This window comes from Macaca thibetana, chromosome 7 (assembly GCF_024542745.1).
Source record: "Macaca thibetana thibetana isolate TM-01 chromosome 7, ASM2454274v1, whole genome shotgun sequence".
NCBI classification, from domain to species: Eukaryota; Metazoa; Chordata; class Mammalia; order Primates; family Cercopithecidae; genus Macaca; species Macaca thibetana.
This window is the reverse complement of record NC_065584.1, coordinates 29,937,452-29,963,900: the sequence shown is the minus strand read 5'-3', so window position 1 is coordinate 29,963,900 and position 26,449 is coordinate 29,937,452. Positions and strand designations below refer to the sequence as shown.

General features: G+C 43.0%; 1 protein-coding gene across 1 annotated transcript in view; it reads right to left on the bottom strand.

Moving 5' to 3' along the window:
- Nucleotides 1-8,907: 8,907 nt before the first annotated feature.
- The window catches only part of ALKBH1 (alkB homolog 1, histone H2A dioxygenase), a 187,471-nt gene continuing 169,929 nt past the window's right edge, over nucleotides 8,908-26,449 (bottom strand). The window contains exons 5-7 of the mRNA XM_050798844.1: nucleotides 13,419-13,509; nucleotides 11,802-11,995; nucleotides 8,908-10,092 (exon numbers count right to left, since the gene is read on the bottom strand). Coding sequence (XP_050654801.1) covers nucleotides 9,663-10,092; nucleotides 11,802-11,995; nucleotides 13,419-13,509 — 715 coding nt within the window. The 3' untranslated portion in view covers nucleotides 8,908-9,662. The remainder of the gene's footprint in view (nucleotides 10,093-11,801; nucleotides 11,996-13,418; nucleotides 13,510-26,449) is intronic.

Below are 26,449 nucleotides of genomic sequence, written 5' to 3'. Positions count from 1 at the left end.
GGCAAAGGAAAGAGTTCACTGTGAAAGTCTCAAGGAAGGTATGTGCTTGGCATCTTCAGAAGTGAAACAAGACAGAGTTTCACTCTGTGGCTGAGACAGAGTGGGTGAGAGGACCAAGAGGAAAATGGGGGACCAGATGGGTAGGGGTTTGTAGGCAATTGACAGAACTTTGGCTTGTACTTAGAGTGAGGAGCAACATAAGAGTTTGAGCACAAGAGTGACATGATCTGTCTCAGGTGTTAATAGCCTCACTCTGGCTGTTATGTTGATGATAAAATATGGGGGAAGAGAAGGGGGCCAAGCATGGAAGGAGGAGCTATTAGGACGCTATTGTAATAACCCAGTTGAGAGATGATAGTGGCTTGGGCCAGGGCAGTAACAGTGAGGTAAACACAAGTGGTTAGACTCTGGATACTCGAAAGGTAGAGCCAACATTTCCTGTGGGATTAGAAGTAGGATGTGAGTGGGCTGGGTGCCGTGCCTCACGCCTGTAATCCCAGCACTTTGGGAGGCCGAGGTAGGTGGGTCACTTGAGGTCAGGAGTTCAAGACCAGCCTTGCCATCATGGTGAAACCCCATCTCTACTAAAAATACAAAAATTAGCTTGGTGTGGTGGCACACGCCTGTAATCCCAGCTACTTGAGGTGGAGGCAGGAGAACTGCTCGAACTCGGAAGGCAGAGGATGCAGTGACCAGAGATAGCACCACTGCACTCCAGCCTGGGTGACAGAGCGAGAGTCAAAAAAAAAAAAAAAAAAAAGAAGTAGAATGTGAGTGAGAGTCAAGAGATAATATAATTAATTTTGCCAAATAAATGGGAACAAGTGTACATCTATTGCTTTAATTTGCATTTCTATCTGCTAGTGAGGTTAGCATCTTTTTAGATGGTTATTGGCTATTTGTATTGTTTTCTTCAGAAAACTTCCAGTTTTGCTTAGTTCTCCTTTAGTTTTACCTGGTTAACACTTCATTTCCGGCCAGGCGCGGTGGCTCAAGCCTGTAATCCCAGCACTTTGGGAGGCTGAGACCTGCGGATCACGAGGTCAGGAGATCAAGAGACCATCCTGGCTAACACGGTGAAACCCCGTCTCTATTAAAAAATACAAAAAACCAGCCGGACGTGGTAGCGGGCGCCTGTAGTCCCATCTACTCAGGAGGCTGAGGCAGGAGAATGGCGTAAACCCGGGAGGCGGAGTTTGCAGTGAGCTGAGATCCGGTCCCTGCACTCCAGACTGGGTGAGAGCACGAGACCCCGTCTCAAAAAAAAACAAAAAACAAAAAAACAAAAAAATACTTCATTTCCTTACCAAAAATCTTGCTGCTCATAGGGTAACTTTTGTTTGCTGTTTATCCAACCTCTGTGAGATTAACTTCTCATTTTAGAAATACAGCATTGCAGAGGTGGTAGGTAACACAAGAATTACTTGGCAAGCTCCTTCTAGATGAGATCACTGGGGCTCAAAAAGGTTCACTGAGGCTCAGCTGAAGATTTAGTCAAGGTCACACAGCTAAGTGTTGGAATTTTTACTGGAATTAGCTTTTCTGGTAACCACTCAATGTTACTTTCCATCTACTGTACCATCTTATCTTAATCAGAAGTCTTTTTTTTTTTTTTTTTTTTTTAAGATGGAGTTTCACTCTTGTTGCCCAGGCTGGAGTGCAGTGGCCCAATCTCGGCTCACTGCAACCTCTGCCTCCCAGGTTCAAGCGATTCTCCTGCCTCAGCTTCCTGAATAACTAGGATTACAGGCACCAGCCACCATGCCCGGCTAATTTTTGTATTTTCAGTAGAGACGGGGTTTCACCATCTTGGCCACACTGGTCTTGAACTCCTGACCTCGTGATCCACCTGCTTCGAAGTCCCAAAGTGCTGAGATTACAGCATGAGCCACTGCACCCGGCCAGAAATCTGTCTTACCAATAAAATTAGAGCCAACAAACCCATCTCCAGGAGGGCTCAAATTTCTATAGGTAGCTGATCAAAAGGAAAATCAGTAGAAATTTACCATTCAGGCCAAGGCATTAGATTTGCATCGTTTCTCCTGTGACCTTGGAAACAGGAGAAAACAGGTGAGGTGTCTTTTCGTCTAGGTCCTCCTGTCAATCATGTTGAGATCAAGTCACCCCAAGGGCTCCCTTCTGCCTCATTACTATTCTAATCTGCCTTACTGGATCCACCTAGGGTAGCTTTTTTTTTTTTTTTTTTTTTTTTTTTTTTTTTTTTTTACTCTAATAAACCAAGATTTTACATTAAGGGAGAAGAGAAATGGGGTAAGACCAGCTTATCTTAGTGACCAAAGAACTGAGAAACACTGGAAAGCCAAGTCTCGTTGAGTCTGTCCTGTCCGGCAGGACATCTATGTCTGAGGCCCTGGCACCCTTCTAGGAAAAACCAGACATGGGGGGCAAAAAATGGGCAACAGGCAAGAGGCTCTACCGAAATAATAAGTAGAGAGTAGTGAGTGGATCCACCTTAACCAGACATATTTTAAAATAAGAGGAAGTGCAGAGAAACTTCTTCCTTCAGCCTGGCCAACATGGTGAAATCCCATCTCTACTAGAATACAAATAATTAGCCAGGTGTCATGGCACGTGCCTGTAGTCCCAGCTACTCAGGAGGCTGAGGCAGGAGAATCACTTGAACCCGGGAAGCCGAGGTTGCAGTGAGCCAAGATCGCGCCACTGCACTCCAGCCTGGACGACAAGAGCGACACTTCGTCTCAAAAAAAAAAAAAAAAAAAAAAAAAAAAAAAAAAAGTTGCTTTTTCTTTTGGGATGCAGTGGCTCACACCTGTAATTCCAGCACTTTGAGAGGCTGATGTGGGGGGATCACAAGGTCAGGAGTTTAAGACCAGCCTGGTCAACATGGTGAAAGCCTGTCTCTACTAAAAATACAAAAATTAGCCAGGTGTGGTGGCGGGTGCCTGTAATCCCAGCTACTTGGGAGGCTGAGGAGGGAGAATCGCTTGAACCCGGGAGGTGGAGGATGCAGTGAGCTGAGATTGTGCCATTGCACTTCAGCCTGGGTGACAAGAACAAAACTCTTGTCTCAAAAAAAAAAAAATAGATTTTTGTTTTTTTTTTTGAGACGTAGCCTCACTCTGTCACCCAAGCTGGAGTGGAGTGCAGTGGTGTGGTCTCTGCTCACTGCAATCTCCACCTCCCAGGTTTAAGCGAGTCTCCTGCCTCAGCCTCCCGAGTACCTGGGATTACAGGCACGTCCCATGATGCCTGGCTAATTATTTTGTATTCTAGTAGAGATGGGGTTTCACCATGTTGGCCAGGCTGGTCTTGAACTCCTGAGCTCAGGCAATCCGCCCGCCTCGGCCTCCCAAAGTGCTAGGATTATAGGTACGAGCCACTGTGCCCAACCTTAAAAAAAATGTTTTAAAAAGATTTTTTTTTTTTTTTTTTTTTTTTGAGACGGAGTCTCCTTCTGCCGCCCAGGCTGGAGTGCAGTGGCCGGATCTCAGCTCACCGCAAGCTCCGCCTCCCGGGTTTACGCCATTCTCCTGCCTCAGCCTCCCGAGTAGCTGGGACTACAGGCGCCCGCCACCTCGCCCGGCTAGTTTTTTGTATTTTTTAGTAGAGACGGGGTTTCACCGTGTTAGCCAAGATGGTCTCGATCTCCTGACCTCGTGATCCGCCGGTCTCGGCCTCCCAAAGTGCTGGGATTACAGGCTTGAGCCACCGCGCCCGGCCATAAAAAGATTTTTAATGTCAAAAATATCAGACAAGCCGGGCACGGTGGCTCATGCCTGTAATCGCAGAGCTTTGGGAGGCTCAGGCAGGTGGATCACTTGAGCTCAGGAGTTCAAGACCAGCCTGGGAAACATGGGGAAATCCTGTCGTTACAAAAAAAATCAGAAAAGTTAGCCAGGCAGGCCTGGTGGTGCCGGTAGTCCCAGCTACTTGGGAGGCTGAAGTGGGAGGGTTGTTTGAGCCCAGGAGATTGAGGCTGGCGTGGTTGTACACTGTACTCCAGCCTGGGCAACAGAGTCAGATCCTGTCTCAAAAAAACAAAACAAAAAAATCAAATAACTCTGGTGCCCAGTAGATGGGGTGGGGGAGGGGGGCATGCAGAAAGACAAAAAAAATTAAAAATCAGAAATACAGAAAAGCACAAATAAGTATCAACTGTAATTCCACCATCATTCATGTTTTGGTATTCACATGATTCCAGTTTAAAAAAAAATGTAAACATTTCACTCCTGAGAGGTCTGAGCAAAAAAATATAAAATAAAAATATCAACATTCTATACAAAATTAGGTTACTAAGGACAGTTTTATAATTGGATTTCTCACCTAAATACAGTATAAACATTTCCACTTATCTCTAACTATTCTAACTAAAACATGGCCTTTAAAGGCTACATAGGGTTATGGCATATCCAGTATACAAGCTCCACAAAGGCAAGTACTTGTGCAGCTAAAGAACAGTGCTTAGTAGCCATGTGCTGAAAAAGTACATGAATTTAACTAACTCCCTGTTGCTGGATATTGAGCATATTTCAAATTTTCTCTATTATAAATATTCTCACACAAAAAGATTTCTGGATAGCTCTGATTACTTTCCACAGACTCAATTCCTAGAAGTGAAATTTACTGGGACAAAGGGTACACATTTGAAAACATTATTAGGATGACCACAGAAATTATCATTGAACGAGAGACCACTTCGGAGTGGAAAAGGAGATCCAGGACCACCCTGGTCAAAGTAGGATAAAAAGTCACACATTACATGATGCCAAATTGTGCCTTAGGGGCTATAGCAATTTACAACCCTACTAACAGAGTATTAGAGAACCCATTTCTCGGCCGGGCGCGGTGGCTCACGCCTGTAATCCCAGCACTTTGGGAGGCCGAGGCGGGCGGATCACAAGGTCAGGAGATCGAGACCACGGTGAAACCCCGTCTCTACTTAAAAATACAAAAAATTAGCCGGGCGCGGTTGTGGGCGCCTGTAGTCCCAGCTACTCGGGAGGCTGAGGCAGGAGAATGGCGTGAACCCGGGAGGCGGAGCTTGCAGTGAGCTGAGATCCGGCCACTGCACTCCAGCCTGGGCCACAGAGCGAGACTCCGTCTCAAAAAAAAAAAAAAAAAAAAAGAGAACCCATTTCTCCGGGCCTAACATCTGTGACTTTACTTTGAGATGGAGTTTTGCTCGTTGCACAGGCTGGAGTGCAATGGCGCGACTTGGCTCACTGCAACCTCTGCCTCTCAGGTTCAAGTGATTCTCCTGCCTCAGCCTCCCAAGTAGCAGGGACTACAGGTGCCCACCACCACGCGCAGCTAATTATAATTATGCAATTTTTTTTTTTTTTTTTTTTTTTGAGATGGAGTCTTGCTGTTGTCACCCAGGCTGAAGTGCAATGGCACAATCTCAGTTCACTGCAACCTCTGCCTCCCAGTTTCAAGCGATTCTCCTGCACCAGCCTCCTGAGTAACTGGGATTGCAGGCGCCGGCCACCATGCCTGGCTAATTTTTATATTTTTAGTAGAGATGGGGTTTCACCATGTTGGCCAGGCTGGTCTCAAACTCCTGACCTCAAGTGATCCGCCAACCTCGGCCTCCCAAAGTGCTGGGATTACAGGTGTGAGCCACCACGCCCGGCCAATTTTGTATTTTTAGTAGAGACTGGATTTTGCCATGTTGGTGAGGTCAGTCTTGAACTCATGACCTCAGGTGATCCACCCGCCTTTGCCTCCTAAAGTGCTGGGATTACAGGCATGAGTCACAGTGCCCAGCCCTGTTTTTAGGGGCAGGTTTTTGCTGTTGCCCAGGCTGGAGTGCAGTAGCACAATCGTACCTCACTGTAACCTTGAACTTCTGGGCCCAAGTGATCCTCCCGTCTTAGCCTCCTAAAGTGCTGGGATTGTAAGCATGAGCCACTGCGCCTGGCCTACTCTTTTTTTTTTTTTTTTTTTTTTGAGACAGAGTCTTGCTCTGTCGCCCAGGCTGGAGTGCAGTGGCGCAATCTCAGCTCACTGCAAGCTTCGCCTCCCGGGTTCACGCCATTCTCCTGCCTCAGACTCCTAAATAGTTGGGACGACAGGCGCCCGCCACCACGCCCAGCTAATTTTTTTGTTATTTTTTAGTAGAGACGGGTTTCACCGTGTTAGCCAGGATAGTCTTGATCGCCTGACCTCGTGATCCGCCCGCCTTGGCCTCGCAAAGTGCTGGGATTACAGGTGTAAGCCACCGTGCCCGGGCAAGTCTGGCCTACTCTTGACGCTATATATATATACGTCCTAGATCAAACCTAACATTTTTTCTTCCTTTAGTATAAAATAATAAGGCCTGGCACAGTAGCTCGTGCCTGTAATCCAAACATGTTGGGAGGCTGAGGTGGGTGGATCGCTCAAGTTCAGGAGTTTGAGACGAGCCTGGGCAACGTGGCAAAACCCCATCTCTACAAAAAATACAAAACTTAGCTGTGTGTGTGGTGCACGCCTGTAGTCCCAGATCCTTGGGAGGCTGAGGCAGGAAGACTGCTTGAGCCTGGGAGGCAGAGGTTGCAGTGAGCAATGATCATGCCACTGCACTACAGCCTCGGTGACAGAACAACATCGTCTCAAAAAAAAAAAAAAAAAAAAAAAAAGAAAAGAAAAAGGCTGGGTGCAGAGTGGCTTACACTTATGCCTGTAATTCCAACATTTTGGGAGGCCAAGGTCAGCATAGTGGTGCTCGCCTATAGTCCCAGCTGCTACTCATGAGGCTGAGGTGGGAGGATCGTTTGAGCCCAGGTCAAGGCTACAGTGAGCTGTGATTGCGCCACTGCACTCCAGCCTAGGTGACAGACTGAGACCCTGTCTCAACAGGGGTGGGACAGAGGGAAGAAAATCTTTCCCTTGGTCCCAGTTCTTGGCTTCAGGTTCTTTTCTAGAGTCCTTTCTAGGGGTCTAGGTTCCTTTCTAGGTGCCCACAGCCTTTTTCCATAAAGGGCTAGATCATGTCTTTAGGCTTTGTGGGCTATATGTCTCTGTTGCAACTACTCAGCTCTGCTATTAAAATACAGCATGAAAACAGCCAGAGATATGGAAATCAATTAATGCAGCTGTGTTCTAATAAAATTTATTTATCGGCACTGAAATTTAAATTTTATGATTTTCATGTGTCACAAAATATCCTTTTGATTTCTCCACAACAGTTCAGAAGTGTAAAAACTATTCTTAGCCCATGGGCACTACAAAAATGGGAGGTGGGTCATAGTTTGATGACCTCTAACTTAGAAAATGTATTTTAGACAATTAACCCTAGGCAATCACGCTCCTGTAAAAAAACAACCAATTTTTCCTTTTTACCGGATTACATAATTTTCTGTTTACTGCCAGAGACTGAGTTACATTATATACATCTTCAATCACATGTGCTTCATAAAAATATGCAAATAAAAGTAGAGAGAGAGCCAGAGGAAGTGGGGACTGCTCGAGGGAGGAGAGAGATGGGGTGGGGGAGAGAGAGCGTGAATATTTAATTGTGAGAATGATCTGTTCACCATCCCAGGAGACAGGAATGTGCTATTCTCTTGGCTGGCCTGTTTCTACCTGCTTCTCATAGCATAAACGTCTCACTTCATCGAGTGTGAGTCTACAGTTTGGATATGTGTTTTTTGCACAACATGGTTCCTATACACAGACCAATGCCTTTATCTGACAAGCAACTGAAGAAAGAATAATTTGTCTTAATGCTAGACTGTCTGTTGGATTTACCAAATGACAGTATGTTGGTTTCTGTAGGTCACATTTAACATACATTGTAGAAAATTTAAGGTTAACAGTGGTAATCTTACCCAGTGGTATTTTTTAATTATGTAAGATTTCTATTATACATTAAATTTAGAACCTAGGCTGGGCACAGTGGCTCATGCCTGTAATCCCAGCACTTTGGGAGGCCAAGGCAGGCAGATCACCTGAGGTCAGGAGTTCAAGACCAGCCTGACCAACAGGGAGAACCCCCATATCTACTAAAAATACAAAATTAGCCAGGCGTGGCGGTGCATGCCTGTAATCCCAGCTACTCAGAAGGCTGAGGCAGGAGAATCGCTTGAACCCGGAAGGTGGAGGTTGCAGTGGCTATTCTGGTCATCCAGATGGCAGAAACCTTCTGTACTGATGTCTCTTTTTTTATCCTCGATGGGTTCTAGAGGGAAATTCTGGTCTGTGGCCAGGACCTGTCGGACAGTCATGTTAAGACTGAGATTGTGCCATTGCACTGCACTCCAGCCTGGGCAATGAGTGAAACTTTGTCTGAAAAAAAAAAGAACCTAGCTTACATGTAAGAGATCAATCCATAATTTTCACTCATTTAAAAAACCCTATTACCATATGAACTCAATATTCAATACCAGTAATTTAAAAAGGGGGCAGGACAAAGGAGACATGTAAATTTAATAATATGCATTGCAAACAGTAGGTACCAAACTGGCTTCCAGCCAGTCCTCCACACAAGGAAGTTAGGATGTTTCAAAGAGCCCATATAATAAAACAATTTTGGCACATGTTTCTAGAAAGGAGCACTTAATTCTCTTTTAAATACCAATATCCCTTTAGGAAGATGGTAGTCAATAGTATCTTCATTTTGTGAATGAGGAAACCGAGGTCCAGAGAACTGTAAAGTAACCTGGACCACAATATAGTGAGTCAAATTGTTGGGGATACAAAGATTAAAACTTGGCGTTGCCTACATTTTCCAAGCCGCCTACCCTCAAACAAAACAGCAGTGACTGGAATATCAAGAAATGTTCTCTCTTCTGTGAGACAGCCACAAAGAATACTTAGGGCAGAGCAGGGTGGTGTAGGGCAGACACAGTTAGAGGGCTTCAATAGCATGAACAATACAGCAAAGAAAAACAGACAAAAAAACCTAATTCCAGATACACTAAACCCCAAAGACAGATATAGATCTTTAATTTAAAATCAAGTGAGTTTATTCATGGAGAAAACAGTAACAAAACACCCTTGGGACTTTTTTATTTCAACAATTAAAATTGCATTAAAAAGCCAACAGGGAGTTTAGAGACCGAAATGACATGTGGAGAAACTAAATTCCCCTTTCCTTGGGTTTACATACATTTATCTTTTAGGCAAGAGAGATAGTTGTGATTAATTTCTTTTCTAAGAGACAAGATTTTCCAGTCCCATTGTTTTCATGTGTAAAGGATTCTTCTGTGAGAGCCAGAGAAGATCAAAGAATTTGATGATGACTGAGGGAGTTAAGAAGATGAGACTAATAGCTGGTTCACGGAACCACAATTTCACCATAAATTACCAGATGCAGTGGAAGGAAGGGTACTGTATTTCCCATTAATAAAATCTGAGGTATTTAAAGACTCTGCAGACATACAAATTCGCTTCTACCTTCCTCAAAGGAAACGGCAGAGGCTGAGAAGGCTGTCGTGGAAGAACATACCTCCTTGGACTGACTTCTCAACATTACAGCCAACATGTAACTAGGATCAGACCATGTCAAACACTTCTCTGAGCAAAGTGGCTAATGAGTTTACTTCTGCATGGGTTCCAAGGCAACAGTGTGATCATCAATGAGTTCTTCCCTGTCTCTGTTTTTGGCTTATCTGGGTGCTGAAGTCCATGGCAATACGCAATAACATGGTCATTTATGGTAAGCAGGTGCCTGAGTAAAAGGATGGGATCTCCAAGTCTCAGCTGTCAGGGTTTATCCTGGCCCGTTTGACTTGGCCATTCTGGTCATCCAGATGGCAGAAACCTTCTGTACTGATGTCTCTTTTTTTATCCTCGATGGGTTCTAGAGGGAAATTCTGGTCTGTGGCCAGGACCTGTCGGACAGTCATGTTAACACGAGCAGTCTTCAAGTAGCTGGCACACACCTGCCAGTCCTCCATAGAACAGGGCTCTATCATTGAATCTCTGGGGAGGACGGCAGGGAGAGGTGCCTCTAGGCAGTGAGGCAGGCCTTCCCCATCTGGATTTGGAAGGACACGAGGGACTGCGTGGTTCAACAGGCGGCTGAAACCCGACATTATCATGATGTCACCACTGTGCATAAACATGGCCGTGGGGGCCTCATCCCTTTGAAGACCACCCAGGAGAAAGATGGCAGACTGTCCAAAGCTACAAAAAATAAGTAAAAACAACACGCAAGAGTAAGTTTTGTTTATTAACTATGACTGGGAAAGTTACTGCCAACTGTGTTATTTTCTAATTTCAACTTGATATTTATTGCTCCCAAATCCTCCTTTTAAAACTGTGCTAAGATCCTTCTCTTCTGGCTTGTGTCTATAAGTGACCAACTCATGACCTTCTACCTATACTTACAACAGCCCACAGAACTGCTGCAAAATAAAATCTGATGCAGTTAAAAAAGCAAATGAAGAACTTAGCTTTAACATTATCCATTTAAGTTTTATTGATGCTTTTCTTTAAAGACAGAGTCTTATTTCGTCACCCAGGCTGGAGTGGCTGGAGTGCAGTGGCGCGATCTCGGCTCACTGCAACCTCAGCCTCCTGGGTTCAAGTGATTCTCGTGCCTCAGCCTCCGGAGTAGCTGGGATTACAGGCATGTGCCACCACGCCTAATTTTTGTATTTTAGTAGAGACAGGGTTTTACCATGTTGGCCAGGCTGGTCTCAAACTCCTGACCTCAAGTGATCCACTGGCCTTGGCCTCCCAAAGTACTGGGATTACAGGCATGAGCCACCATGCCCAGCCTATTGATGTGTCTTTGAGTCTTTCAATAAAATCATTTGAGTTCTTTACTATGTTTACCATTCTTCATTTTAAAGATAAGGCAATTAATAAAAGGCACTTTGCTGAGATACAGGTGCAAAACTTGGCACAAATTTAAACTTACTTTTAGGGAGACAAGGAGAATAAACCACTCAGGCTTTTGTGCTTTGCTCTATATTTTGCTCTTCTATCCCAAAGGTCACTCACTTTGCTTTTATGGCCTTCCACTTGTCTATTCCACAGAGCACTGATAATACCTTTTATTATAAAAAGTGGGCTATGGCCAGGTGCGGTGGCTCACACCTGTAATCTCAGCACTTTGGGAGGCCAAAGTGGGCGGATTCAGGAGTTCACGACCAGCCTGGGCAACACGGTGAAACCCCATCTCTACTAAAATACAAAAAAAAAAAATTAGCTGGACATGGTGGTGTGCACCTGTAGTCCCAGCTACTCAGGAGGCTAAGGCAGGAGAATCGCTTGAACCCAGGAGGTGGAGGTTGCAGTGAGTTGAGACCACGCCATTGTACTCCAGCCTGGGTGACAGAACGAGACTCCGTCTCAAAAAAAAATAATAAAAAATAAAAATAAAACAAAAGGTAGGTTCCATGTGTCTTTTTTTTTTTTTTTTTTTTTGGTGACAGAGTCTTGCTCTGTCGCCCAGGCTGGAGTGCAGTGGCCGGATCTCAGCTCACTGCAAGCTCCGCCTCCCGGGTTCACGCCATTCTTCTGCCTCAGCCTCCCGAGTAGCTGGGACTACAGGTGCCTGCCACCTCACCCAGCTAGTTTTTTGTATTTTTTAGTAGAGACGGGGTTTCACCGTGTTAGCCAGGATGGTCTCGATCTCCTGACCTTGTGATCCACCCGTCTTGGCCTCCCAAAGTGCTGGGATTACAGGCATGAGCCACCGCACCCGGCAGTTTCATGTGTCTTAAACAGAGATAGTAACTATAATTTGTTAAAATTCCCAGAAGTGGAAGATTATAGTCCAGCCATTTTTTAAAAAGTTAAATACCTGTATTTATTTTAGAGTAAAATGCCTTAGAAAAAAGAATTAAATGATAAAAAGTAATCCCAAATCCCTGGAACTAACTCACCTGAATGACAGCAAGGGTTTGGAGTGATCTAGCTCAGATCTGTCTACGTGGATTCCCAGTGTGGAGTCCAGGCGGTAGTAATTCAGGATCCCTGCTTCGGCTCGGAAACCCTGAAATCCACAGGCGGCGGCTACTTGCTCTGAGAGGAAAGCCAGGTCAGAAGGGAAAGGTGTGTAATGATCTGCTGAGTATTTCTTTGGTAAATGTAGAGAGAATAAGAAAAATAAACAATGATCTCAGGAATATAGGAAACTGTGGCATAAGATTAATTACCACTTTAATCTTACTTACAAAGTCACATTAACATATTAACACAGCATTATCTATCCATCTTTTTTTTTTTTTTTTTTTTTTAAGACAGGGTCTCATTCTGTTGCCCAGGCTAAAGTCCAGTGGTGTGATCATGGCTCACTGTAGCCTAGACCTCCTGGGCTCAGTGATCCTCCTACCTCAGTCTCCCAAGTAGGTAGGACCACAGGTGCATGCCACCATGCCTGGCTAATTTTTTTTTTTTTTGGCAGAGGCAGGGTCTCCCTATGTTGCCTAGACTGGTCTCAAACGATCCTCCTGCCTCAGTCTCCCAAAGCATTGTGATTACAGACATTAAGCCACCATCCATTCTTGAGGTATCCAATGATCTAATAATGAATCATTCAAAAACCCAAGCACTGTTATATAACAGGCACTGTGCTATATACGGCATTGAGTCTATACATGAAGCAATTACTCCACCACCCTCTAGTTAGTATAGTATACTCTATCTGTAAATGAGATAGTTCTGTTAGGGTAAAAAGGCAACTCAAAACTGTCACTGCCAAGAGGTGCCCAAGGAAACACAATGACTAAATATAATGTAGTATCCTGGGTAAGATCCTGGATATTAGAAAATTAGATATAAGAACAAAGCTATTAGCTAAAAACTAAGGAAATCTAAATGAAGTACAAATGCTGCTATTACAGTAATGTATTACTATTGGTTAACTATTTGAGACAAAGGTAAAATCTAAAACTATTCTAAACTAAAAAGTTAATTTATAAAAAGGCAACTCAAATACTATAGCCAGTTTGGTTTTGGACCTCTCAGCTTGCAACATGGCTTAGTGGCAATTTGACTGGTCAATCTGATGGGATAATAAAATTCATTCCTCTTGAGATACTTAAAGAGAGATTTTTTTTTCTTTTTTGAGACAGAGTCTTGCTCTGTTGCCCAGGCTGGAGTGCAGTGGTGCGATCTTGGCTCATTGCAACCTCCACCTCCTGGGTCCAAGTAATCCTCCCACTTCAGCCTCTTAAGTAGCTGGGACTGTAGGTGTGTGCCACTAGGCCTGGCAAACTTTTGTATTTTTTGCAGAGACAGGGTTGTGCCACGTTGCCCAGGCTGGCAGCAAACTCCTGACCTTAAGTGATCCGCCCACCTCAGCTTCCCAAAGTGCTGGCATTACAGATGTGAGCCGCGGCACCTGGCCCAGTTGAGACTTTTTTTAAGGAAATAAAAGAAAGGGATCCTCCCACAAATGTATAATCTTGATATCTTAAGCGTGGCCAGGAAGAAATACAACTATGTGGGCTAAAGAAGCCTATAAACAGAAAACAAAAGATTTAAGAAAACCTGAATACCTTACTGTCCCAGTTATAATGGTAGCCTAGGGTCACCCAACGCAGTTTCTCCAGTAAACTTCGGGGTCTCCGTTTGGTCACTTCTTTATACCTGCAAAGATTGGTGACAGAAGAGCATTTATTCATGTAAAATTGCAGCAATAGCCGTTTGTATAGACTCTGGAGTTAAATTTAGTATTACATGGTATAAGCTGTTAGCCAAGACTCAGTAGGAGAATTTAGAAGAGATAAATCAGTAGACCACAAATACATTAACAGAGAAAAACATGTTAGCACTTCCAATTTATACTCCTTCGTTCTAAATCCGCTGCTGAATGGGGTCAACTTTAAATCACAAGTCTCCAGCATCTCGGTAACGATAAAGAAAGAATGACAACAATGACAAGAGAAATGTCTTTACCAGTCCATGCGAAATGGTACCAAGAGCACTATGGGCAACCAAAAATATGACTTACAGAACATTTTCAGTTTGGTTTGCTAAAAGTAGGGTATGGTTAATCACAATGATTTCTATGTTTCTATAATGATGGTGGCGTCCCAGAATTGCAGGTTGGGAAAAAAAAGTTTAGCAAAATATAGTGTATAGTACAATAAAAAATAACTGGTTTAACATGACTTCTTTAACTCTGTATAACATAGCTTAGATAACCGAGGCTTAGCTAACAATTAAGGCAACACTGTAACTGATTGGGTTTCTGACATACCCTTGTTCAAACCACAGGTTTCTGTAAAAATGAGAGGTGCTCTTTCTGCAATTACATCTTGTCTGATCGAATCTATGTGATTAACTACTCTTTTTTTTTTTTTTTTTTTTTTTTTTTTTTTTTTTTTAGAGATGGAATTTCGCTCTTGTTGCCCAGGTTGGAGTGCAATGGTGCGATCTCGGCTCACCACAACCTCTGCCTCCCAGGTTCAAGCAATTCTCCTGCCTCAGCCTCCTGAGTAGCTGGGATTACAGGCATGCACCACCACACCCGGCTAATTTTGTATTTTTAGTAGAGACGGGGTTTCTCCATGTGAGGCTGGTCTCAAACTCCTGACCTCAGGTGATCCGCCTGCCTTGGCCTCCCAAAGTGCTGGGATTACAGGTGTAAGCCACTGTGCCCGGCCCACTACTCCTTTTCTAAAGAGGAAGCTTGTTTGGCTCACCTCCAAATATCTAAAAATATGAGAATGGTAGGTCTAATGATTTAATTTTTCTCTGTTATTTACATCATTGATCAATCAAATTTTTTTTTGTCCAAAAACTATGGCTGTTTAGAAAAGGAAAATATCATATTTCTTAAAGGAATCTGTGACAGGAAATGACAAATATAAGAATAGAAAGTCTAAGGAGAAATTAGAGGGAAACTGAATGCAGTATAAAATCTAGTACTAAAGTAAATAGCAGACTTTGAGGGGCACGAAATTAAGAAAGAGGAGAGCTCAAAGTCAGCTGTCAAATCAGTTGCGGCTTCTTGGCAGAGGGGAGTTGAGCACGGCACTGAAGAATGGGCAGCATTTAAACAGGGAGTGATGCAATAGGCAATATAGGCACACAGCACAAGCAAAAGCAAAGGATTTACTGAGGCCCACACTGTTAAGTGGCACTCATCTTGATGTTTGACAAAGAGTAATAGAAGCTATCTGTCCTCACAGAGTTTACATTCTAAGAAGGACATCATGACACATACATACATCAAGACCAGCAGATAAAAAGGAATGGACAAACACTGATTTATTTAGGACAGGTGTGCAGAAAAGAGACATAGCAGACTTGACTGATGGTCTGCTTACAAAGATGGTCCTTGGCAAGGTTCACACAATTCTCTGGAACTGTTAAGAGTGTCTTATTGCACCTAACCTGTGCAAACAATATGGCTCATGGTCAACACCTGCTTTGCTTCTGGGAGTTTGTGACTTTGGCATGTGTCAGGCAGAGGCTGCCTACATGACAAGCTCCTAGTAAAAACCTAGGCACTGAGCTTCTTTGGTAGACATTTCACAGATTTTGTTACAATCCATTGTCATATCCTGTGTGACTTCCTTGGGAGAGGACTTTGGATGCACGCACCTGGCTTTTCCTGGACTTTGCTCCAGGCCCCTTTCCCTTTGCTGATCTTGCTTTGTATGCTTTCACTGTGATGAATCTCATCTGTGAGTATGACCGTATGCTGAGTCCTGTTTGAGTCCTCCTGACAAACCATCAGATTTGGGTGTGGTTTTGGGGAACTCCCTGACACAACAGGAGACAGACAACTAATAATTTAGGGAAAAACACAAGGCTTGGCCACTGACAGCAACTAGCTGATTTGAACAATTACAATATGGATAACAATCACATATTATTTAATATTTGTGCATAAAAACTGAAAAATGAAAAAATGTAATGTAGTTATTAACACAACTTGAGGTCTACCAATGTTTATTCAGCTAAAGGTACAAATCAAAGAATTCCCTGATGTTCTCCTCTAGAGAACATGTTCTATTTTAGTAGCCTGAGACAGAAAAATAAGTATGACTCATGTGGACTTTGTGGTTAATGGCAATATAGATGTAGTTCCAGAGTTACATAAGCACCCTACAGAGGTGATCCATTCTATTTGTCTTTCAAATATATTACTTTGTAGCCAATTCCTTATTTTAAGGTAATCTCTAGGATACAAGAAAATGATGTTGAAGAAAAGGATGATGATGATCATATGAATATTGAATCTATGTGTTTTTGAGGAAGGGGAAAAAAAGAGATGGTAGAAGTGGTAGAAAAAGATGAAAGAAGTTGGTCATCTGAGACTGGAATCCAGAACTCAAAATAGATGGCACCCTGAGTATTTAAATGGCAAAGAGTCTTTTCAAAAATTTTATTTTTTGGAGACAGCTTCTTGCTTTGTTACCCAGGTTGAAGGGCAGTGGCATGATCTTGGCTCACTGCAACCTCCACCTCCCAGATTGAAGTGATTCTCCTACCTAAGCCACCCAAGTAGCTGTGATTACAGGCATGCACTACCACACCTAGCTAATTTTTGTATTTTTAGTAGAGATGGGGTTTCACCTTGTTGGCCAGACTCGTCTCGAACTCCTGACCTCAGGTGATTCACCCGCCTCAGCCTCCCAAAGTGCTGGGATTACAGGTGTGAGCCACTGCGCCTGGCCTATTTTTATTGTTTAATTAAAACAAAAAAGAAAAATAGAGAGATGTAGTCTCACTATGTTATCCAGGATGATCTTGAACTCCTTACCTCAAGCAATCCTTCTGCCCTGACCTCCCAGGGTGCCAAGTGAGCCACCACACCAAGCTGCGGTCTTTTTTTTTTTTTTTTTTTTTAAAAAAAAACAGTCCAGGGGTATTTTATTTTAATACCTATTATGCTATGAATCCATAGCATAGAAAATAGGTTCCAGCAGCTCAGGCTCCTTCCCATTGGTTCTCACAAAGTGTGCTTCTCTGGGTGGAGCAGGCTGGCACTTCAGTTGAACCCAGGTACCTTTCTCTTTGGCTTCCTTTTCTGATCATTTTCCTTCACATGCTTCAGGAAGCTATCTCAGCTCTTAGAGTGCTTAATGTGCTCAATACGCACATTAATTCTCTTGGCAAGAATCTTGCCCTCAACTTACTTATTCACAACAATGCAAACAGCATGCTGGGGAACACCGTAGACTCTTTCAGTTTTGCCATGGCAACACTTGCGGGGCATTCCTTTTTGAACAGTACCCATTTCCATTCCCTTAATGTCGACAATATCATCCTCCTCTTTTTTTTTTTTTTGAGATGGAGTCTTGCTCTGTTGCCTAGGCTGGAGTGCAGTGGTGCAATCTCGGCTCACCGCAGCCTCCACCTCCCAAGTTCCAGCGATTTTCCTGCCTCAGCCTCCCGAGTAGCTGGGATTACAGATATGCACCATCACACCCAGCTAATTTTTGTATTTTTAGTAGAGACAGGGTTTCACCATGTTGCCCAGGCTGGTCTTGAACTCCTGACCTCAGGTGATCCAACCGCCTCAGCCTCCCAAAGTGCTGGGATTATAGGCATGAGCCACTGCGCCCAGCTGACAATATCATCTTTCTTATAGATATGCATATACATGGCCAAAAGAACAACTCTGTTTTCTAAAAGGCCTAGAAAACATCAGTCAGGTACCTTTCTTCTTTCCCTTTGTGTTTGTCATTTTGGCAAATGGCTGGAAGATGGCAGTTCCAGCCGAAAGGCGCAAAGAGTCTTAAGAGCTCTACAGAAAGCCTTTAACAGAACCTGTCTGTATCCCACTTCATTTTTGCCCAGTGTTTTTCAAACTTTAATGTACATCAGAATCATCTAGAAGGCTTGTTGAAACTCACATGGCTGGGTCCAGGCCTACAAATTCTTATTCAGCAGGTCTGGGGTGGGGCCTGAGAACTGCATTTCTAATAAGTTCCCAAATGATACTTATGCTGCTGGTCCAGGAACTACACTAGAATAGTGTATTTTCCTATTCTAGCCCAAACTAAAAAACAAAACACAATACCTTCCATTTCTTTCTAGCTCAATAACAGATTGTTTTATTCTTTTTCTTTTTTTTTTTTTGAGACGGAGTTTTGCTTTTGTTGCCCAAGCTGGAGTGCAATGGCGCGATCTCAGCTCACTGCAACCTCCGCCTCCCAGGTTCATGTGATTCTTCTGCCTCAGCCTCCCAAGGAGCTGGGAATACAGGCATGCACCACCTGTATTTTTAGTAGAGATGGGGTTTCACCATATTGGCCAGGTTGATTTTGAATCCTTGACCTCAGGTGATCCACCCACCTCGGCCTCCTAACAGTCATAGCTTGCTGCAGGCTCATGCAATCCTCCCCACCTCAACCTACTGAGTAGCTAGAACTACAGGTGTGTGCTACCATGCCCAGCTAATTTTTAATTTTTTTGTAGAGATGGGGTCTCTCTATGTTGCCCAGGCTGGTCTTGAACTTCTAGTTTCAATCAGTCCTTTGGCGTTGGCCTCCCAAAGTATCGGGATTACAGACATGAGCCACCGTGCCCAGCCTCATTTTATGAAGAATCCATATTATCATATCAATGTCAGACTGATCTGAAACAATAAACGTAACAATAATGCAGCTTTGGAAATAATTCAAAAGGTGACAGTATTTTAGACATCTGATATGGCCGCAGCAAACTGCTTTTCCACCAAAAGATTTAGTCTAATATTCAAGAACAGAGTAATATAATAATTATTATAATTAACACAGGTTTACGTTATTAACAATAAAAATTATCAAAATTGTAGTGACAGCATGAACAGAATCATCCTGTAATACACCTTTTCTAATTTAGTTCCTTTTCTAAGAAGCCAAAATAACCTCTCTCACTGGGCACGGTGGCTCACGCCTGTAATCCCAGCACTTTGGGAGGCTGAGGTGGGAGGATCACTTAAGGTTAGGAGTTCAATACCAGCCTGGCCAACATGGTGACACCCTGTATCTACTAAAAAACCAAAAACTAGCCAGGTATGGTGGTGGGTGCCTGTAATCCCAGCTACTCAGGAAGCTGAGGTATGAGAATTGCTTGAACCCAGGAGGATGCAGTGGGCCAAGATCATGCCACTGTACTCCGGCCTGGGTGACAGAGTAAGACTCCGTCTTAAAAAAAACAAAGGACTCTAACTGTGTGATTACAAGAAAGGCTTTGGGCTGGGGATGGTGGCTCACGCTTATAACCCTAGCACTTTGGGAGGCTGAAGTGGGTGAACTGCCTGAGCTCAGGAGTTGGAGACCAGCCTGGGCAACATGGTGAAACCTCATCTCTACTAAAAACACAAAAAATTAGCCAGGCATGGTGGTGCACGTCTATAGTCCCAGCTACTTGGGAGGCTGAGGCAGCAGCCTGGGAGGAGAAGGTTGCAGTAGGCCAAGATTGTGCCACTGCACTCCAGCCTGGGCATAGAGTGAGACCCTGTCTCAGAAGAAAAAAAAAAAAAGGCTTTAAGTTTTTGAGTTATATTATAGAGGAGGACTGGTCCAAGGATGTAAAATAAGGCAGAGTTGAGTCTTACCTTGAAAAGCATTAAGTTCAGTCCTCATAACAAAAAGAAAAAAAGAATAGCTTAAAAACTTGCTTACTGCAAGAAAAATTCTGATCTTTGAGTGTCTATGCCATTTTGGGGGGAATGATATAAATATTTTTGTAATGTATTAGACCCATGTAAGTGCATTAGACCCTCATTTTATATCCTCTTATGAAAACTTGATTTCAATTCTTGCCTTTGTATTTTCTGAAAGGAAAGTAGCAACAACTGTTAATATCTGCCTTCAATACGTGAGAGCAGGACTGGCCAGCACTAAACATCTCTTGTCTTAGTACTATTTAGGGACCTCTCTGGTTAACCATGGGCCTCTTGGGTAATGAAAATTCCAAGATTTGTTCTTGAACACTGTGAACAGTAAGGCCAACACCATTTAACATGCTTCCGGATCATTTTTAAGCATAAAATACTGAGAGAATCACTGAAGGGAGTGGATTGTTCTCTTTTTAAACCTGACTTATCCAAAAGGAGGTCAAGAAGGATCAGTACCAATACAACTCTCACCTTGAAGAATGCAGGAAATATGCTGGCACCTAATACATCTTTATCCAATTATCCAAAAGAATGTTTTCAAGCAACCATGACCCTAATTATTGGGTCTCACTAAAAAAGAAACATGCTATGCTCCCTGCTGCCTTCTCCAGGCACTAGCAGAAGGATGATGGATGGGTGGGCTGGCCACCTTCTCCCCTGGTGAATGTGCTCATACAGCAGTTTGCTTGGTTTCTGTCACGGGTAAGCGCCTTATGTAAGTGTTGGCATTTTTCTTAGCAATCGTTTTTTTCTTTTTTGAGACGGAGTCTCGTTTTATCGCCAGGTTGGAGTGCAGTGTTTGTGATCTCGGCTCACTGCAACCTCCACCTCCTGGGTTCAAGTGATTCTCCTGCCTGGGCCTCTCTAGTAGCTGGGACTACAGGCACATGCCTCCACGCCCAGCTAATTTTTGTGTTTTTAGTAGAGATGGGGTTTCATCATGTTGGCCAGGATGGTCTCGATTTCTTGACCGTGTGATCCACCTGCCTTGGCCTCCCAAAGTGGTGGGATTACAGGCGTAAGCCACTATGCCCTGCCACTCCACTCTTTCAGGGTTTGAGTGCTTTCAGTTTTCTCTCCCTTCTCAACCTGACACTCCCAGTCACTCATTGCAAATGGACATCCAACGCCACCGTAACTGCTAACATCCTTTTGCTATCTTGCAAATATTCAGTATTCTCTAACCCTCTAAACTGTCTTATCTAACCATCTTCTGTTCTAAACCTTCACCATTCATCTCAAGTCCTTAGTTTTGTTCTTATTTCCTTCTACGTCAGTGAGAAAACAGAAGCCTGCTCAAATGATCCAGTGAACAATTTCAACTTTCCTCTCCCACACCACTAAACTTCTCTAAATTTTCACCTGATCCTTCCTCCTGGTTTCAGAAGTGGTCCTACTTCTTTCTTCCAAAGCTAATTCTCTACCTATACTATATCCTATTTCCCTGACACAGCCTCTGAGGCCTTTCTCCATTAATAGAATGTTTCTTCTCATACTTTCAAGCCCTCTTCCGAACTTGTTTTTTTCCTCTTGGCCTTCAAACATGTTTAATATTCCTACATACTTAAGAACAAACAACAAAAACATTTTCTCTGTCATTTATGCAAGCTACCTTGCTTATACCTCACCTCCTTCTACCCCTTACCCATCTTTCCTTCCCTTTATAATTAAACTTTTAAATAATTCAACATTTGCCTTCCTCACTCTCTCCCCTCACCGTAATCTGAATTTTGTTCATACCACTACTGAATCTAGTTTTTCAGTTTCATTACACCAATTAACTGTCAAATCCTAGACCTATTTGACATGGCTGGCCCTTCTCTTCCTGAAACATTTTCCTGTCTTAGCCTCTAACAGCATTTCTTCTGTTTTTCCTCATATCCTTCTGGCTGCTTGGTGTCTTTTCCTGCTTTATTTTCTTCACCCTGTGCTGATGCTTCCTGGGGCCAACAGCCGTCTTTTCTATAGATGAGAAAGAAAAGTGAAAAGAAAGGAAGAAAGAAAATCACATCTATTTTCAGCGCTTCACTATGGCCTTCATGTGTAACTCCCTCATCTCATCTCTTTCTCTCCGCATCCCTCTCACCCTTACGTTACTCCTAAGCTCAGTTCTGTATTTCCAAAATCATGCTGGACATCTCCACCTGGATACCCTATAGGCATTTCAAAAACAGTATGGCCCCAACTACACTAAGGATAGTCTCTGCTCATTCTTCTCTTCTTTCAATACTTATTTCCATTACAAGCCTTAGTATTACCCTCACTGCCATGTAGAAATCTGTAGATAATTTTTAACTTTTTCTTTTCTCTCACTTTTTATAATTGCTTGGTACCTAAGCTCTGTAGATAACATCTTTTTGAGGCCTTTACCATCTTTTGCATGGATTAAATTTTTTTTTTTTTCCTTTTTGAGACAGAGTCTTGCCCTGTGGCCAGACTAGAGTGCAGTGGCATGATCTCAGTTCATTGCAACCTCTGCCTCCCAGGTTCAAGGGATTCTCCTGCCTCAGCCTCCTGAGTAGCTAGGACTACAGGTGCATGCTGCCATGTCTGGATAATTTTTGTAGTTTTAGTAGAGACAGAGTTTCACCATGTTGGCCAGGATGGTCTTGATCTCTTGACCTCGTGATCCGTCCACATCAGCCTCCCAGAGTGCTGGGATTACAGGTGTGAGCCACAGCACCCAGCCTAATTCTTTTTTTTGGAGACTGAGTCTTATTCTGTTGCCCAGGCTGGAGTGCAGAGGTACGATCTTGGCTCACTGCAACCTCCACCTGCCGGGTTCAAGCGATTCTCTCACCTCAGCTTCCCTAGTAGCTGGGATTACAGGTGCCTGCCACCATGCCTGGCTATTTTTTATATTTTTAGTAGAGATGGGGTTTCACCATGTTGGCTAGGCTGGTCTTGAACTCCTGACCTCAGGTGATCCCCCCCCGCCTCGACCTCCCAAAGTGCTGGAATTACAGGCGTGAACCACTGCACCTGGCCTAAATTCTTAATTGTGCTTTTTGCAACCACTGTATTTTCAGTCCATTTCCTCCACTACCACAGAATTATTTTTCTGAAGTGAATAATCTGTTATTAATCCTGATAAATACCCACTGTTAATAGGACAAAGTCCACACTCTTATATGGCATGCAGAGCCATTTATATTCTGGCTCTAACTAACCTTTCTAGTCTCATCTCCAAGCATTTCCCATAAGGTATGCTATTCTCCCCGTTTTTCATGGCCGTGCCTCTGACTATACAGTTTTTTCTACTGAAATGCTCTACTCCACTCTCAGCCTAGCAGATTTTTCCAATTTGTTTTTTCATACACAGTTTACACTCACTTCTTCTCGGAAGTCTTTCTCCTAGCCAGTTCCTATATTGTTCCCCCAAAGCACCCTGCAACTTCTATTCAAGTATACATGCTTTGGTATTGTAAATTCCTTATTTAAGTACCTGGGTTCCTCCTTTAACAGTCCCTCCCTCACTGGCTTTTATTCTTCTTCATAGCTATCCTAGCATCACATATTTTCTAAGGCACAAATGTACATTATTTAATAAATTAGTGAAAATAAGAAAACTATATAGTCTTTAAATGATCCTTCTCAAATTTAGCATTGTTCTTACTAGACTAATAAAGAGGGAATATGAATTTAATTGAAATAATATTTACTGAGCACCTTCTAATATATACAAAGAACTGTGGTAAGAATCAAGGCTACAAAATTTTCAAGATGGGAGAGGAAGGCAATGGAAGGAGAGAGGGATAGATGACTCAATTCACTAGAATAAATGCTATACTAGCATTATAAACAGTCTTAAAGAAGTAGAAAGAGGAGAGGATTAATTCTGCTTCCACAATGAGGTTATCAGTGGGAAAAAACCTTTCATATACATAAAAATAGAGTATTTCATAAGCTAATTTACAGAACAAATAAAGCTAAGTTGTTATTTGGCAACTATGTTGCACTGAATTAAAAAAAAAATCAAGCAAAATAATTTAGAAAACAAAAAATAAGACAGAAAATTGAGGTGGGAGAACTGCTTGAGCCCAGAAGTTCAAGGCAGCCTGGGCAACATAGCAAGACGCCATCTCTAAAAAAAGTAGCAATAAACAAACAAACAAACCAAAGCAAGAGGATAAAGAATGATGGGAAGTAGGAGATTCTTGTTGACTGAATAATAAGAGAAGACTTTCTTCTAAGATGATATTAGAACAAAGACTTAAAGGAAGCAAGACACTGTTGATCTAAAGGAAGAGCTTCCTAGGTAGAACAGCCTGTACAAAAAAAAAATCTGAGCATGCCTAATGTGTTTAAGGGTAGCAATGGAAGTCAACAAGGTGGGAAAGAACAAATGAAAAGGAAATGAGGTAGGAATGGTAGGAAATGAGAGTAGAGAGGTAGCTGGGGGCCAAGTCTTCTCAGCCTTACAGCCATGGTTAAGAATTGTGGATTTTTTCTAAATGTGATGATGTTATGTAACAAAGAATTTGACTGGTTTTTGTCCCTGGCTCCTGCTAGGGAGATTCTAAATCCTTGAAACTTCCTGAGTGATAAAAGTGTCACTGTTAATCAAGGTGGGCCCTTGGAACCACACTTGAGTTTGTGCTAAGAAGGGAGGCTGGTTAGGCTACTGCAGTGCTCTAGATAAGAGATGATGGCAGCTTAGACCAAGGCACTTGTGATAGAGATGGTAAGAAATGACTGAATTTATTCTGGCTTTAAAGTCTGGGATATATACTAGAGGGTTGCATTTAAAGTTTTTTTTAATCCTTGCACAGTGGCTGCATTCTATGTCTGGGATATGTCATGTTAGACTTATGTCACGTTAGATTTATCTGGTCTCCTGCTGATGAACTCTTAGGCTGCTTCACAATTTTTTTTTCTGTTATAAACAATGTCACAAGGAAGATGTTTACACATAACTTTTTTTTTTTGAGACCGAGTTTCACTCTTGTTGCCCAGGCTGGAGTGCCATGGTGTGATCTCGGCTCACTGCAACCTCCGCCTCCTGGGTTCAAGTGATTCTCCAGCCTCAGTCTACTGAGTAGCTGGGATTATAGGCATGCACCACCATGCCCAGCTAATTTTGTATTTTTAGTAGAGATGGGGTTTCACCATGTTGGTCAGGCTGGTCTCAAACTCCTGACCTCAGGTGATCTGCCCGATTCGGCCTCCCAAAGTGCTGGGATTACAGGCGTGAGCCACCGTGCCCAGCCTGCACATAACTCTTGTACACTTGTACAACAATCTCTAGCTACGCTATTCACTTTGAAAAAACCATAGAATTCGGCCGGGCGCGGTGGCTCAAGCCTGTAATCCCAGCACTTTGGGAGGCCGAGACGGGCGGATCACGAGGTCAGAAGATCGAGACCATCCTGGCTAACACGGTGAAACCCTGTCTCTACTAAAAATACAAAAATTAGCCGGGCGAGGTGGCGGCGCCTGTAACCCCAGCTACTCAGGAGGCTGAGGCAGGAGAATGGCGGGAACCCGGGGGGCAGAGCTTGCAGTGAGCCAAGATGGCGCCGCTCACTCCAGCCTGGGCCACAGAGCGAGACTCCGTCTCAAAAAAAAAAAAAAAAAAAAAAAGAAAAAACCATAGAATTGAGGTACTCTAAGTTTTTGAACAGTTCTTAAGTTCAAGTATTTTTTAAAATAATTTTTGCTTTTGCTTAAGTTCAAGTATTTCTTCTTCATTTCCTATTTAAAGTTTTTTCTTCCCTGACCACAGAATTCTAGAAAATTAAAACCAAAAGGATCTTAGAGGTCCTTTACTTCAGTGGTTCTCAATGTCAGAGGATGTTATGAAACCTAATCAAAACCTCCAGCGGATCTCTTTTGAATAACAGACTCTCTCCCGTTCTGAGAGACTGGCAAAGTTGGGAGAGCTGCCATGTACTGTCCACATGACCCTGACTGCCCATGATTCAATTACCTTGAATGGCTTATCCAGTCCAATACCTTCATTTCTCACATGAGGAAACTGAAGCACATATCACATAGTGACACAATGAAAACTTGGCCTTAATCGATTTTCAATACTGCCAGTACAATGTCTGAGCATATCAATTTCTTCCAACCCTTGACAACATAAGGTATGACCATCAAATATTTTATTTTTGCTAATTTATTAGACAAAAAAAAGGTATCTCACCATTGTTTACAGGATGATTTATTACAGAGATTCATCTGAGCTATCTTAAAAGACAGCTGTGATTTCTGCAGAGTCATATATCAGAAGGAAAAAAATCAATTACTTGAAAACACAGGCTGGTTTAATAGCAGTAGGTTCTCTTGGACTAATTTCACTCAACCATGATCTTCCTTTCCCTTGCTCTCAGTTGTGAAGAAGACACTACTAAAAGCTTACGGACAGGGTTTTCCTCACTGCTCCTGTCAATACCATAACCTACAGACCAAGGTTTAAAGAAAAACCACAGAATTTTACTTCTTTCCCCTTAAGAAAATCTTCTCTTTACTCTGTTAGAATCGGCATGACAGTTTCTGAAAACTACAACATGAGGCCATGTAACATCAAACAGGACATAAAGTTGGTAAAATGGTTTTAACAGGCACTTTTAAGGACTTCTCACATATTATCTTGTTTAATTCTCATACTATTCAATAAGGAAAGGACTGTCATGAGACACAGAAAGGTGAAGGAACTTGCTCAAGGTTACACAGCTATTAAGTGGTAGAGTTGGGATCTGAACACAGTCTGACTCCAGAACTGGTGCTCTACATTAGTGGTTCCCAACCTTTTTGGCACCAGGGACCAGTTTCATGGAAGACAATTTGTCCACAGATGGAGTGGGGATGGGGGGTGGTTTGGGGATGAAACTGTTCCATCTCAGATCATCAGGCATTAGATTCTCAATAAGGAGTGTGCAACCTAGACCCCTTGCATGTACAATTCACAACAGGGTTCGCGCTCCTATGAGAATCTAATGCTGCTGCTGATCTGACAGCAGG